The sequence below is a fragment of the Pipistrellus hanaki genome (genome assembly GCF_964339955.1).
Source record: "Pipistrellus hanaki genome assembly, chromosome: X".
Lineage (NCBI taxonomy): Eukaryota > Metazoa > Chordata > Mammalia > Chiroptera > Vespertilionidae > Pipistrellus > Pipistrellus hanaki.
Window position 1 is genome coordinate 48,176,718 of NC_140524.1, and position 15,167 is coordinate 48,191,884.

A 15,167-nucleotide genomic window follows, 5' to 3' on the forward strand; every position below is an offset into this window, starting at 1 on the left:
ATTGATTTGTGACATTTCTTTTTTTCTAATGTAAACATTTAATATTATATTCTTCTTAATATTGCATTAGCTGTGTACATATTTAGTTTTGTTGTATTTTCTTTTTAAAAAGATGTTTTTATTTATTTCAAAAAGTGGAAGGGACAGACAGAAAGAGAGAGAAACATAAATGATGAGAATCATCCAATTGGCTGCCTCCTGAACGTCCCCTACTGGAGAATGAGCCCACAACTCGGGCATGTGCCCTAACTGGGAATAGAACCATGTCCTCCTGGTTCATGGGTCGATGCTCAACCACTGAGCCACACTGGCTGGGCTAGTTATTCTGTATTTTCATTCAATTCTACATACAGTTGATCCTTGAACAATTAGGTTTGAACTTCATGGGTCCACTTATATACAGATTTTTTAAAATAAAAACTGTACATGCATTTTCTATTCTTTATGATTTTCTTAATAACATTTTATTTTCTCTAGCTTATTTTATTGAAGAATACAGTATATAATACATATACAAAATATGTGTTAATCGACTATGTTATTGGTTAGGCTTCAGGTCAGCAGTAGGCTATTAGTAGTTAAGTTTTGGGGAGTAAAATTTACACATGGATTTTCCCACCCGAAACTAATATAAAATAGTTTTCAATTATAGTTGAAAAATAACAAAGTTATTTATGGATTTCTAACTGCATGAGGTGTTGTTGCCCCTAACTCCCAAAGTTGTTCAAGGGTCAACTGTTCTTTCAAAATTTATTTTATGAATTACTCTTTAACCCATAGATTATTTAGAGTTGTGTTGTTTAATTTCCAAGTGTTTGGATATTTTTCTTGGTTGATTTCTAGTTTGATTCCATTATGATTGGAGTACATACTCTGTATGATTTCATTTCTTTCATATTTGTTCAGGTTTGTTTTATGAATGAGGATATGGTCTTTCTTAGTGAATATTTCTTGGGCATCTGAAAGTTATGTTTTCTGCTGTTGGGAGGAGTGAACTATAAATGATAATTAGATGCTGTTGTATTTTTAGATCTGCATTTTAAATTTTTTTCTTCATTTATCTTTTGTCTTCAGAAATTAAATATTGTGTGTACTATTCTATTTGGGATTTGCTCAGTTTCTTGAGTGGTTTATATCTTTTGTCAAATTTGTGAAGTTTTAAACCTTTATTTTTCAGATAACATTTTCAATTCCATTCTCTGTTTTCCTCTCTAATATATCATCCTCTGATGTTATGAATGCTACCTCTTTTATTGCTGTCCTCCAGAGTCCTTGAGATTTATTTTCACTTTTTGTACCTATTTTCTCTTTACTGCTCTGTAAATTTTGTTGATCTAGCTTCAAGCTCACTGATTCTATTCTTTGTCATCTCCCTAGTGTAAAACAATTCATGTGAGCTTTTTCAGTTATTTTATTTTTTCGTTCTATAGTTTCCATTTGGTTACTTTTCATAACTTTTATTTCTTTGATGAGATTTTTCATTTGTTTACAGAAGATTTATAATTACTGTTAGAGCATTTTTTGATAGTTGCTCTAAAATTCTTTTCAGATAATTTCAACATCAGATACTTCTCAATGTTAGCATCAGTAGATTGTCTTTTCTCTTGTGAGTTGATATTTCTCTGGTTCTTGATATGACAGGTAACTTTCAATTCTATTCTGGATATTTTGTCTGTTATGTTGATATCTGAGTCCCATTTAATTTTTTTTCATCAGGCAGTCCTTTTGTTGAGGTTTAGTGCGAGGGTTGGGTGCATTTGCATGTTCAGCTTCCCATCATACCCTGTTCATACCATCCCAGCAAAAGTGGAGCACTGAATTCAGAGTGTTTCAGTGAAGATGAATGGTATAGAAGTTTAGCTCCACTTCTACCTTGCTAACTCCTTCCCCATGTAAGAGGGGCTTTGTGTGCCATACCACTTTATTGCCTCTAAATGGGAATATAAGCTTAGCTCCCAGCTCAGCCCCCAAGTGCCTAGAACAAGGGAAAGTAGATGACTAACTCATACTGCTTACTTGTTGCAGGGTACAGGCAGAATTTCAGTTTCTTACTGAGCCTTATCTACATAAGAGAAGGAAGGAAGCAGAATATTAACTACTCTGCCTCATATTGCTTTATTCACCCTCATTGATGCTGGGTTGGTATGGAAGCTTAGCTCTCTACTGGGCCTCACTGACACAGGCTCTAGGAGAAGGGGGACAGAGTGCTAACTAGCCCTACCTCATTAAGTCTTGGCTTTTCGAGTGGGTGGAGAGGTTAAGCTTTCCAGTGAGCCTTGCTGACACCAAGGGTGATAGGAATTGGAGTCCTTACTAGCCCATAATTTCATTATCTTTTTCTGTCTCAATGATGCCTGGTGGATAAAGAGGTTAGCTCCCCACTGGGTCCCACTGACACTCAAGACAAAGGTTGATGATTAACAGTACCTAATGCTATCTCACTCTTATTAAGCCTTGGTTACTGCTGGGTGGGAATTTCGGTTCAGTTTGTCATTGTGCTGAGATGACAGTAGCCTGGTAGGAGAATTGAACATTGCCTGCCTCTGCTGGGCATGGAATTGGTAATTATCTCTCCAACCCACCCTGCTGACACTTGCCCCAGTAGAGGAATAAAAACATTGTCTGGTTCCACTCATCAGAGGATTAGTGCATGCTCTCCCTTCTGGTAGCTTTAGCTCAGCCTTTTTTATATCATCTGGTAGGAGAATGGAAATATTGCTTGGTTCTCTGCCTAGTGAAGGATGGAAGCCTGGGTGCCTACTCAGATTTGAAGATACTGTTTAGAGCTGGAATGGATCACCTTGACTGAGTCCCATCTCTTTGGCTACACCAAAGTAAAATTGATGTATCATCATGTTGAGCTGAAGGGGGAGGACTTTAGCCATTCTTAATGAGATTTAGTAGATTTTTGGAATAAATATGTATTTACTGTATTTCCTTAGGTTAATTTCCATGTACTTTGAATAGTTGTTTTTAAAATAATCTTTACTGGTTATGATTTTTTGGGGGGAAGCAGGTATGAGAAATTCCTCATGTACTATTTTCTTCACTAAGTCCTCTATGTCATCCATTTAAGATCATACTTTTTGAAAGTATGATCATACTGCATTCTTTTTTTTTAGTTCAATCATAACTCCTATGACGATATATCATTAGCTAGACAACCTGATAAATAAATGGAACCTTGAATTAGAGGATCAAGAGAAGCACTTTCTTCACCATACCACCCAGGTCAATGCTTGGGACTGTACATTGATTGAGAATGGTGGAAATGTTAGAAGATATTCTCATTAATCTAATACCTGCATTAGACAAGTATTTTCAGATGAACACAAAAGACTAGACCAATGTTTGTTGATTCATTTTCTATTCGAATATGTTATCAATTTACAAACATTTTTCTTAGGTAATAAGTGCCCTGAATTAGGAACACTTTCATATTTGAAGCAATAAAGAAAGTTAATACTGTTTTAAAATTACAATATAAATTTAAATACTTACATTATTATATTCTTATTTCCTTTATAGATTACTGTTTCACATGGAGAAATGGAAAAGTGAAATTGGATTTAAAAAAAGGTAGAATCTTACATTCCCTAGGTTGACAAGTTAAAGATTTATCTCTTTAGTGTTTTTTTCTAATTGTAGTTGATTACAATGTACTTTGTCACTCCAAATTCCTTTCACCAGCCCATCTATTGACTAATTTTTTTCCAGGCTAGAAAATGAATCGGATTTTGTCCTGTCTCAGCAGAAGGAAATAGAAGATCCCTGGGTCCCTTTAGAGGAGTCTTTGAAGGACCAGAGTAGTTCTGTTTATCAGAAATATGAAGACGGGGAGCATGCGAGGACGTAAGTAATTGAGTAAAGATAAGGAATGGGGCAAGGCTCAGCTACTTAAAAAGGGAAAAATAATTGAAAGGCCAGGAATAAAATTTGGTAGAAGAGGACAACTTCTTGTGCTTGCCATTTATCAGCTTATTTGACTATTTTGTTTGTTTACCTGTTTAGGATTCTTGAAAATAAATTAATCATTCTTGCAACTTTGTTGTAAAGCATTTTATAGACTTATTCATTTCAAACTTAGTGCAAGCTCTCCCTTCTGGTAGCATGCCTGTGTCTTTTCCTTCCTTCTCCTCTTACTGCACAGGCATGTATCTCCTAAACGCTAAAGAACCCACACAAGACTTGCAATGGGCAGCAGCAGCTTGTGCTGGGCTAACCCCCTGAACCTATCTCCAAGACTCCATTTTCTCTGACTTTTCAGTGAGTCAAAGCCCTGCCTAGTCTCTCACCTGTTGCTTCTTCTATCCTAAGACCTTCCTCGTTTCACTGTCACAAACTTTAATAAACATATTCTCAAAATTTAAACATTTCCAGCTTAAATATGATCACTGTAAAGTTTTTATATTTGTCAACTTTGTTCTTAAATTATAAATATAAATTTTATGGCTGTGTTGTCATAGTATTGTAGAATATTTATAGTCTGATATTTATATTGACTTCCTTTTTTACTTTTTTATTGAATTTATTGGGATGATGTTGGTTAATAAAATTATATACAGGTGTATAATTCTATAATAAATCATCTGTATATTGTATTGTTTGTGCACCCCCTCCTTCCATTACCATTTATTCCCCTTTACCTCTTCTATCTTTCTCTGGTTATCTATATTGACTCTTAAAATCAATGTTCATGCAATTGCTTCATTGATAAAGTATTTGATATTTTAAAGGTAATTTGTTAATCTGGAGGCAAACTGCGTAGCTTTAAAAATTGAATGGTTTTGTCAATGTCTTGGTCTGAATATGTTTTACTAGTATTTGTCTTGGGCTGGATATATTTCATTTGTGTGCAATGCAAGCTATGCCTTCAACTGGTATATTGCCAATGTTCCCACAGTAACTTATCCCTCTGGAACTGAGAGAAAATTAAGCCAAATTATATAGAATTCTTAGGAGAATTTGTATGAATGTTCTATGTAAACTAGATTGAGATTAAATTGGACTTATTTTATCAATGGCTTATTAGTGAGATAATACTAAACTTATTTTTAAGAGTTTTGAAATTAACATTTTTATACTTTCATTAAATGTTTAGCTAATCTGCATGGACCCTTAATCTGTTTTTGCATTTGTATTTCAGTTTTTGTGAATCCTACACATTCTGTCATTTTTTCTTTGAAACATATAGAATTGTATTTTTGACCAAGATATCCTAACTGCAGTTTGAAGAAATAATTGAAACATTAGTGTTTTTTTCCAATTTTAAAAAAATATATTTTATTGATTTTTTACAGAGAGGAAAGGAGAGGGTTAGAGAGTTATTGAATAGAAACATCGATGAGAGAGAATCATCGATCAGCTGCCTCTTGCACACCCCCTACTGGGGATGTGCCCGCAACCCAGGTACATGCCCTTGACCGGAATCGAACTCGGGACCTTTCAGTCCACAGGCTGATGCTCTATCCACTGAGCCAAACCAGTTTCGGCTAATTGCTTTTATGTAATTAGATTTATAATGTGGTAGAGTTTGTACTAGAATCTTCAACAATCTAGGCAACCAATTATCTAGTATTTGGGACAGAAAGACAGTACATAGTTATCAATAAATCTAATTGGTTTATTAATTTTTATAAACATTAAGGTTGAAAAACCCTCTGGTCACTTTATTTATTTATTTTTTAAAATATATTTTATTGATTTTGGCTCTATCCATTGAGCCAAACCGGTCTCGGCCTGGTCACTTTCATTCACTTAAATATACGTTGACTAACTTGTGTGTGTGTGTGTGTGTGTGTGTGTGTGTGTGTGTGTGTAAATAGTTTGGATGGAAATCATAAAAATAGTCAACTAATTTGTTCTGAACTTAGCAAATTTATCTTCCTTTGATTATTGTGAGTATTATTTCTTGAAACATCTTTTGTTGGAAGATGGGACACATTTATATAAGATTTTACTTTGAAATTTTATGTATTCAAAGTCATTGAAATCATGTCTGCACTTACTGAATACTACTAAACACCGAATAACTCTTAATATGTCACCCAAAAGAATTCCTTTGTTTCAGAGCTCCTTTGCCTCAGAACATTAGTAAGAGTGTGAATATGTGACTGTAAAAATGGCAAAGTGGGTAAAAGTCTTCACCTATGGAGTCTTTTTAGTATATGGTAATAATAAGGTCATGAATACTGCATCCATAAAAATGTGCCATTAGTCATAACTGAGACCCTCTGAGAAGGTAGGGAAATTGGGGCAAATCCAGTTGGCAGTATCATTGTTGTATGTTAGTAATGATACATCAGTGGAGAAAGCATTTGTTGCTTGTTAATCCCTTTTACTTTACTTGCTTTTTTAGTTATAAATTAGCAGAAAATATGGATGCTCAGTTGAAACAAATGGTACAGGATCTCAAGAATGTTATTGAACATCCTATCTAATAACAGAGTAATATGCAAATTGACCGTCACTCCAATACACAAGATGGCTGCCCCATGTGGACACAAGATGGCTGCCACAAGATGGCAACCAGGGGAGGATAGTTGAGAGGGACCAGGTCTGCAAAGGAGAGCAGTTTTGGGTGATCAGGTCAGCAGGGAAGGGCAGTTGGGAGGGACCAGGCCTACAAGGGAGGGCAATTGGGCGTAATCAAGCCTGAAGGGGAGGGCAGTTAGGGGCAATTGGGCCAGCAGTGGGGGGCAGTTAGGCATCAATCAGGCTGGCAGGGGAGTGGTTAGGGGGTGATCAGGCTGGTAGGCAGAAGTGGTTAGGGATAATCAGGAAGACAGGCAGGCGAGCAGTTGGGAGCCAGTAGTCCTGGATTGTGAGAGGGATGTCCCAGATTGGAGAGGGTGCAGGCTGGGCTGAGGCACCCCCACCCCATGCACGAATTTCATGCACCGGGCCTCTAGTCTGAATGTATTTGAAAAAACCTGCGGACACTACTGACCTAGTGTATTAACTGCTTTATGTACTTAGGCAACCAAGATTTAGTATGAAATTAGTATTCTATGGTTCCTTTAGTTAGTCACCTTCTCCTGTCCTCTCTAGTTCTTCTTATCTGCCTCTAGAGATATGAAGCTTTTTGGTATAGTTAATGGGACAGGAAATATTTAAGGGCAGATAAGGTTGAGAGTTCTTTGTGATTATCCCAGTAGAGTAAAAATGTGACTTACCTCCCTAAATTTTCAGGGTTTTCTTCCTGTCCTTCACATAACTAAAATCTGTCCCTGTACTTATTTTCCTGTTCACTTACTCATTAGCTAATTCATTCTTTCTTTTATATATTTATCTACATATTCATATAAATGTGAGAATAGATGTTTGAATCTGTTAAATCTATCCAAGTAATCTTATAATTAGGTTATATCTTAAAAGTTTGATAAGTAAACTATGTGAAACTTAAAATATATTTTTTCTATGGAAACTTTGTTAAATATGGTCGTTAGGTTTCCACCAGTCTCTACTTAACTCATAATATAAATTCATTATAGCATGGGAAAATACAGTCAAGGCACCAATTAAATCGTTGAGAAGTTTTGAATTAATTTGGCAATAAAAAGGATTATTTTTCCCCTTTATCTATACTCTACATCACACATGTCAAACACAAGGCCCGCGGGCCAAATCCGGCCCGCCAGGCCTTGCAATGTGGCCCGCACCGCGCTGTCATCACTGCACTCCGCTGCGTTCCATCACAATGACGCGTGGTGACATAGGAGGCTTGTGATCTCGCCGGCCGCCTCGCCGCCGCCATGCATGGGACGACGACTGGTAGAGATATATTTGAGGCTGTGGAGAAATCTATAAATAATTTTAAATTACCCTGGGAAAAGTTGGTGGGGCTAACTACCGATGGCGCACCTTCAATGTGCAGAGAAAAGAAAGGCTTGGTTGGACTAATGAAGGAAAGAATGCAAAAAAGTCACTGCCACACACCCTTGATTACTTATCATTGCATTATCCACCAAGAGGCTATGTGTGGAAAAGTTCTGGACATGAATGACATAATGACCACAGTCATTAAAACTATTAACTTTATACGGGCACGTGGCCTGAATCATCGCCAGTTCCAGCAGTTTTTACAGGAGGTGGGTGCAGAGCATGGAGACGTGCCATACCACACAGAAGTAAGATGGCTGAGCAAGAGCGCAGTCCTCAAAAGATTTTTTGAGCTCAGAGAACAAATTGCTCTTTTCATGGAAAGTAAAGGAAAGCCCTTGCCTGAACTGTCGGATCCCGCCTGGCTATGTGATTTTGCTATGATGTGTGACATATGCGAGCATCTCGCCCAACTGAATCTGAAGCTGCAGGGATGCAAACAAGTCATCACGAAGATGTCTGACATGATCACAGCATTCCAGCGTAAACTTCAACTATGGAAGTCCCAACTGGAACAGGACAATCTTGCCCACTTTCCCGTTTGTTTGAGTATCTCAACCACTATTTCTGGTACTTTTCCTTGCAGTCGGCTGGCTACCAAAGTTAGCCGTTTACTAAGTGAATTTGAGCGGCACTTCTCTGACTTTAGAACACAGCACTCAGGCTTTGACATCTTTGCCAATCCTTTTACAGTTGATGTCAACAATGTGCCCTATCACCTTCAGATGGAGATAATCGAGCTTCAGTCTGACAGTGGCCTGAAATCAAGGTTTCAGGATGTTGAAATTGAGGACTTCTACCCTCTACTGCCCCCTGACTCAATGCCAGAGCTCCGACTTCATGCTGCCCGTATTCTATCCATGTTCGGGAGCACCTATCTTTGTGAACAGATGTTTTCAATAATGAATCTGAACAAAAACAAGCACAGATCACGCATTACCGATGACAACCTCCATGCTGTTTTGCGGGTTGCTACAGCCCAAGAAATAAAACCGAACATTGACTCATTGATCCGGGGAAAACGGTGTCAGACATCTAGCCAGAAAACAAAACAATGAGCATTTTAGGTACATTCCAATATTACTGTTTTGCTTGATACCAATATTACTGTTTTGCTTGATAGCATGTGAGTTGGTTAACAGCACTGTTAAGGAAAAGATTGTTCCACTCCTTTTAAATTCACATTTCTGGTTAACATTGTCAGTTTATGACTGTTCAGTAAACCATTCGGCCCGCGATTTAGGCTGGATTTTAGATTTTGGCCCCTTCTCTGATTGAGTTCGACACCCCTACTCTACATAAAGAGCTTATTTCCTCTACCTTTCCCACTTGTCTTAGCAGCTAAAAGGAGTCCTTTTTACTTGATGCCACCCCCTGGCAGTAATGATAAGAGGAATCATCGGTTGTGAGAGCTTCCACTGTACTTTCTATCAGTTTATTATAATTAGGAGTGAAGCCAGGATTTGGTAGGTGAGTATGAAAGACATATGTCTAGTAATTATTTCTTTAGTATGCTCTTTGTCCAATTACATACAGACACTTCTTTATCTACAATCATATTACTAGCTTTTTTAATTATGAAGAGATAGCATGTTGTATTGAAATAACACAAGAATTTCATTTAAGTCACTTAATCTCTCTGGGTCTTGGGTCCTTCTTTTGCAAAATGTCAAGAGTGGACAAAATAATCTTATAAAAATTACGCCATTCTTTACTTTAGTTGAATCTAAAGTTGAACAAAGGCAAAAATAAATTCGACTGGTATTATCCATGCTACCATCTCCCTGAGTCTATCTAGATGATTAAGAGTTGACATAACATAGGTTTTCTTTTTAGTGAAATATTAGATCACTATTGTGATTCCAAAATTCAAAATTGTTCTGCTATAATAGAGTTTTAATACACAGATAAGTATATGCAGATTTAGGCACAAAACAGAGCTGATATATAGTCTCTGTGTTAAATTAATGTGTTCAGAGTAAGTAAAAGGAAACTTCAATTCTACCCTTATCCTTTTTCTCTACTTAGCCTTGGATTAGTTTAGTTTAGTTTAGTTTAGTTTAGTTTAGTTTAGTTTAGTTTAATTTAATAGTGGGGAGTAAATGGTTTGAGTCTTTTGTTTTTCCTAGCCATGGAGATTGAGGTGTTTACATAATTACTGCTTTATAACAGGATAGAAGAAGTGAAAGATCAGCAATAATTCATCTCTTTTCTCAGATAGCATAAATCTTTAGACAGTAAGCACAGAACACATTTGTTGAACAATAATATTTTGTAGATAATTTATTTTAACCAGCTCAACAAAGCTTCATTACCATGGGCCATACACCAGGGTAGAAAATAGCAACTTAAATCACAGTGATGAGATTTACCTCTTGATTTTGATTTTTCTTAGGGGGAGATGGGAGAGACTTCCTAATAGCTAAAATTTTTATTAAGCAAGTCCATATTATGGTGTATGATATTCAGTCACATTCACTTATAAAAACTCATTGTTCCTACTACAAATTATATTTGTTTGTTATACTAGAATACTCTAAATTTGCTGTTGTCGATACATATACTAGTCTTTTAAGTGTGAAAACATTTTCATTTTCTCTTAGTTTTAATATTATCCTGGACTTTGCTAGAAAATTCATCAAGTGTTCTAAATTTTTTTAAATGTTTAGTATTTTTATTGCAAAGTTAATACACATATTTGTTTAATATATTAAGCTTAGAAAATATGGAAATCTATAAAGAAAATTAAATCACCTGTATTACTAGTACTCTGCTAATATATTGGTTTATTTATTTTTCTTTTTTCCCATTTTGTACACTGTTTTAGTTATTTTTTTTTTCCTTTATTGATTAAGGTATTGAAAATGTGTCCTTATTCCCCTATTGTCCCTCCATCCTTCAATCCTGCCCTCATCCTCACCCTCACTCCCTGTTATCTGCATCCATTGCTTATGCTTATATGCGTGCATATAAGTCCTTTGATTGTTCTCCCCCCCTTACCCTCACCCTCCCCTACCTTCCCTCTGAGGTTTGAGCATCTGATCAATGCTTCTCTGTCTCTAGATCTGTTTTTGTTCATTGGTTTATGTTGTTCATTATAATCCACAAATGAGTGACATCATGTGATATTTATCTTTCAAGTCTTTTTACTATGCTGATAAAAAAATACTTCTGTTTTGAACAGCATTGGAAACATCTGCATTAATAAATGAGTAATATGCAAATTGACCATACCTTTGCAATGCCCACCAGCTAATCAGGAATGAGTATGCAAAGTAACCCAACAAAGATGGCAGGTTAAGTTGTATACACAGGTGCCAAGTGGCCGGGGGCAGAGCTGGACACTTGTGTCATCACCATGGCCATGGTGACAAAGCACTAGCCACTCTGGGCCTCTGAGAAGGCATAAAGGTGGCTCTGGCCGGAGCGAAGGCAGTGCTGGCAGCTAGGGGAAGGAAGGCCCATGCATCAGGCCTCTAGTACTTATATAAAGTTTTGTATTCTCTCTTCATTTAATATTCTTTCATGGTGTTTTCTCAAAATTATAACCATTCTTTGAAAACATTTTATTTTATTTTATATTTGTTTCAGGTATACAGTATAGTGGCCAGCCAATTATATAATTTATGCAGTGATCACCCTGATAATTCTAGTAACCACGTGGCACTATACATAATTATTACAACATTATTGACTATATTCCCTATGCTGTACTTTATATTTCAGTGACTATGTAACTTCTTATTTCTTCACCTTTTTATCCATACCCCTACCCTCTTTCTATCTGCCAACCCACAGTTTGTTTACTGTATCTATGAGTCTGTTTCTGTTTTGGAAAACATGTGTATTTTATTTTGTGTGTGTGTTTTTAAAAAATTAATATTTTTAATTGATTTCAGAGAGAAGAAAGGAGTGGGAGAGAGAGATAGAAACATCAGTGATGAGAATCATCAATCAACTCCCTCCTGCACACCCCCTAATGGGGACTAAGCCCTCAGACTGGGCATGCACCCTGAAGGGGAATTGAACTGTGATCTCCTGGTTCATGAATAGATGGTCAACTACTGAGCGTCATAGGCCAGGAGAAACACATGGTTTTAATGACTATAACATTTAATCAGAGGTAACTTTATCATAATATATTTAATCATTTTTTATTGATAAAGATACTGTTTCTAGTTTTTGCCATTATAAAATTGCCCTGCAATTATCAGTTATGTTTAGATTTGATAATTTTCTCTGAATAGGTTCCTAGAAGTAGAACATACTGAGTTAAAAAATATGAATATTTTAGCCCATCCGGTGTGACTCAGTGGTCAAGCATCAGCCCATGAACCAGGAGGTCACAGTTCAATTCCCGGTCAGGGCACATGCCCTAGTTGTGGGCTCAATCCCTGGTAGGCGGCATGCAAGAGGCGACCAACTGATGTTTCTCATCAATGTTGATGTTTCTATCTCTCTATCCCTCTCCCTTCATCTTGCTAAAATCAATAAAAATATATTTTTTTAAAAAGTGTGAATATTTTAAGATTATATATATTGTAAAATTTTGCATTTTGAAGGGTTGGATCAAATTATATTTCTATTGGCTATATATGAATGTACCTATTTTCCCACACATACTTGACAATTGAATATTACCACTTATTTAAAATTGCTGATTTAGAAATCATGCCATTTGTGATAACGTATGCTAAATGAAATAAGTCAGATACTGTATGATCTTGCTTATATGTAGAATTTAAAAACAAAAACAAACCAAGCTAATATATACAGAGAACAGATTGGTTGTCAAGGGTGGGGGGAAGGGCAAAATGGGTGAAGAGGTATACAAAAGGTACAAACTTCTAGTTATAAATTAATTAAATAATGGGGATGTAATATACAGCACAATGACTATATTAATAATACTATATTACATAGTTAAAATTGCTAAGATTGAAGAACTTAAAAGTCCTTATTCTACAAAACATTTTTTGTAACTATGTATGGTGACATGTTAACTAGACTTATTGTGATTATTTCACAATATATATAAATATAGAATTATGTTGTATACCTGAATTATGTTGTATACCTGTTATATCTCATTAAAAATGTTGATACTGATGAATAAAGGCAATATTTAAATTTTTCAATGAATTTCTTGTGTTCTGAAATGTCTCTTACTGTTCTTTACTTATGTTTGTACTGTAATAGTCAGTTTCTTATGAATTCTAAGAATCAGATTTGTGACATTTGCAAAGCAATTAGATTAATTAATATATAGATGTAATGAACATTAGAAATATGAAATAGCAAAAGAAGCTGTTAATGTTTAATACATTCACAATCTATTTTTTATCAGAAGAAATTAGGTCACTTTTTAATTTCAAATTTTTATTTATTTTTGTTTACCATATCAGAAATTACAATCTAAATACCTTGTATTTGATTTTAGCTCCAGCAGATCAGCGGAATTCTGAATGCAATTATGGACTCTCTAGAGTGGATTAGCCAGAATTCAGGTGGGAGTTTATTTGTATACCAAGCTATCTGTATTGCAAATAGAAAATGTGATACAAGTTAGGTTTTGTATACCATAACACACTCAAATAACAATTCATTTATAAGAGTATTACTTAACTCATGGTATGTCTACATTAGTTCTAAAGAACTATAATTGCTTATTTTTATAAAATTAAACAGAATGATAAACTAGAAACTAATGAAAATAAGGGATATATAAAAATGTGGTAGAGGATATAGGGATAGAAGTAGGACTTCTCTGAGTATACGTTTTAATACAGTTTTGACAATTGGGCTATATAAAAGTTTAAATGCTCAAATATTATAATTAAGCAAAAAATAATGGGAAGAAAAAGAAATGTTAAAAATGAATACCAACTGAAACCAAACAAACCTGTATAACTAATTTATAACATTCAGTTCAGATAAATTTTGAACATAGTGTCCCTGATGGTGCATCCTCACTAGGATGTAATCTTTTTTAAAAAAACATATTTTATTGATTTTTTTTTACAGAAAAGAAGGGAGAGAGAGAGAGAGAGAGAGAGAGTTAGAAATATCGATAAAGCTGCCTCCTGTACATCCTGTCCTAAGGATGTGGTACACATCCAAGGTACATGCCCTTGACTGGAATTGAACCTGGGACCATTGAGTCTGCAGGCTGATGCTTTATCCACTGAACAAAAATGTAATCTTAAAGATAAAAAGAACTGCAAAAAGATCTTAAATGTCCTTAATAGGTTTATTGTAGGTTTCAGAATTATAACACATTATAATATTAGTATTATTTTATATATTTTAGGATAAAGCAAATGCATAAAGTATTTCAGTGATAATAGAAACCAAGATTTTTATTTTAAAATAAATTATATATAAAATATTTTCTTTCTTTTATATTTATATTTTAAATTTGTATTATAGTATGAATTCCTATTTTCTTGTTCTGTACATGGAAAGGGCCAAGAAGCAATGACAGATACCCCAGTAGCCATGAGAATATGCAGCACCTGGATCTTGGTTTCTAAATGCCATTCCCATTAAAAGGAATTAAGGCTACTTGGGGAAATATTTGATTTCAGGTCTCAGAAATATTTGATTCCCAGAAAACAAACATTATTCAAAGACTAAAGAGGTTATATCAGGACACAAGACTGTGCTTAAATAGGCTCCAACTGGCCAAATTAAAATGGTTCAAACATCAAAAAAAATAATGACATGAATGGATTCTAAAACACTGGAGTGGGGGTTGGTGTCCATGAGTTCACAGTGACACTCCAAACACAGAGAGAGAAACAGGAGGTACAGGGAAAAGTCTTTATAGAAAACTTGTCTACCTTGACTAATTTATAAAAATTTTCAACTGTCAGTCATTTCTTGGCAGAAAAAAAAAAATATGCTAGCAGGAAATGGACTAAATATATACTGTAAAAACAGTTTTGTTGTTTTAATATAAAACAACATAATTTACATACCATAAATTTCACCATTTTTAATTGTACAATATAATGAGAACGTCACCATTTTCCAGCCCCAGCATAATTAATCTAGGCAAGGATAACTAATGAATACTAAAACCATTGAGTTTAGGATTGTTGGGGAACACAATATTTACATGGTATCAGAAGTATCTCTCCAGAGATTACTTTAAAGAGGAGGAAAAGTATAGCTATCTAGCAACTACCACTTTAATCAAGTGATGGAATTTAATATCAGCTATAGTGGGATAATTTAACACTTTGTGTCTCTTAGTAAGAAATACACAATACCACACATGTAGT

At 35.2% G+C, this 15,167-nt stretch overlaps 1 protein-coding gene across 1 annotated transcript in view; it reads left to right on the forward strand.

Annotated features, from left to right (window-relative positions):
* The window catches only part of NUP62CL (nucleoporin 62 C-terminal like), a 121,124-nt gene that overhangs the window by 74,938 nt on the left and 31,019 nt on the right, over positions 1 to 15,167 (forward strand). Inside the window, exons 2-3 of the mRNA XM_084870553.1 lie at positions 3,529 to 3,579; positions 3,718 to 3,852. Of these exons, the coding sequence (XP_084726679.1) occupies positions 3,542 to 3,579; positions 3,718 to 3,852 (173 nt within the window). The 5' untranslated portion in view covers positions 3,529 to 3,541. The remainder of the gene's footprint in view (positions 1 to 3,528; positions 3,580 to 3,717; positions 3,853 to 15,167) is intronic.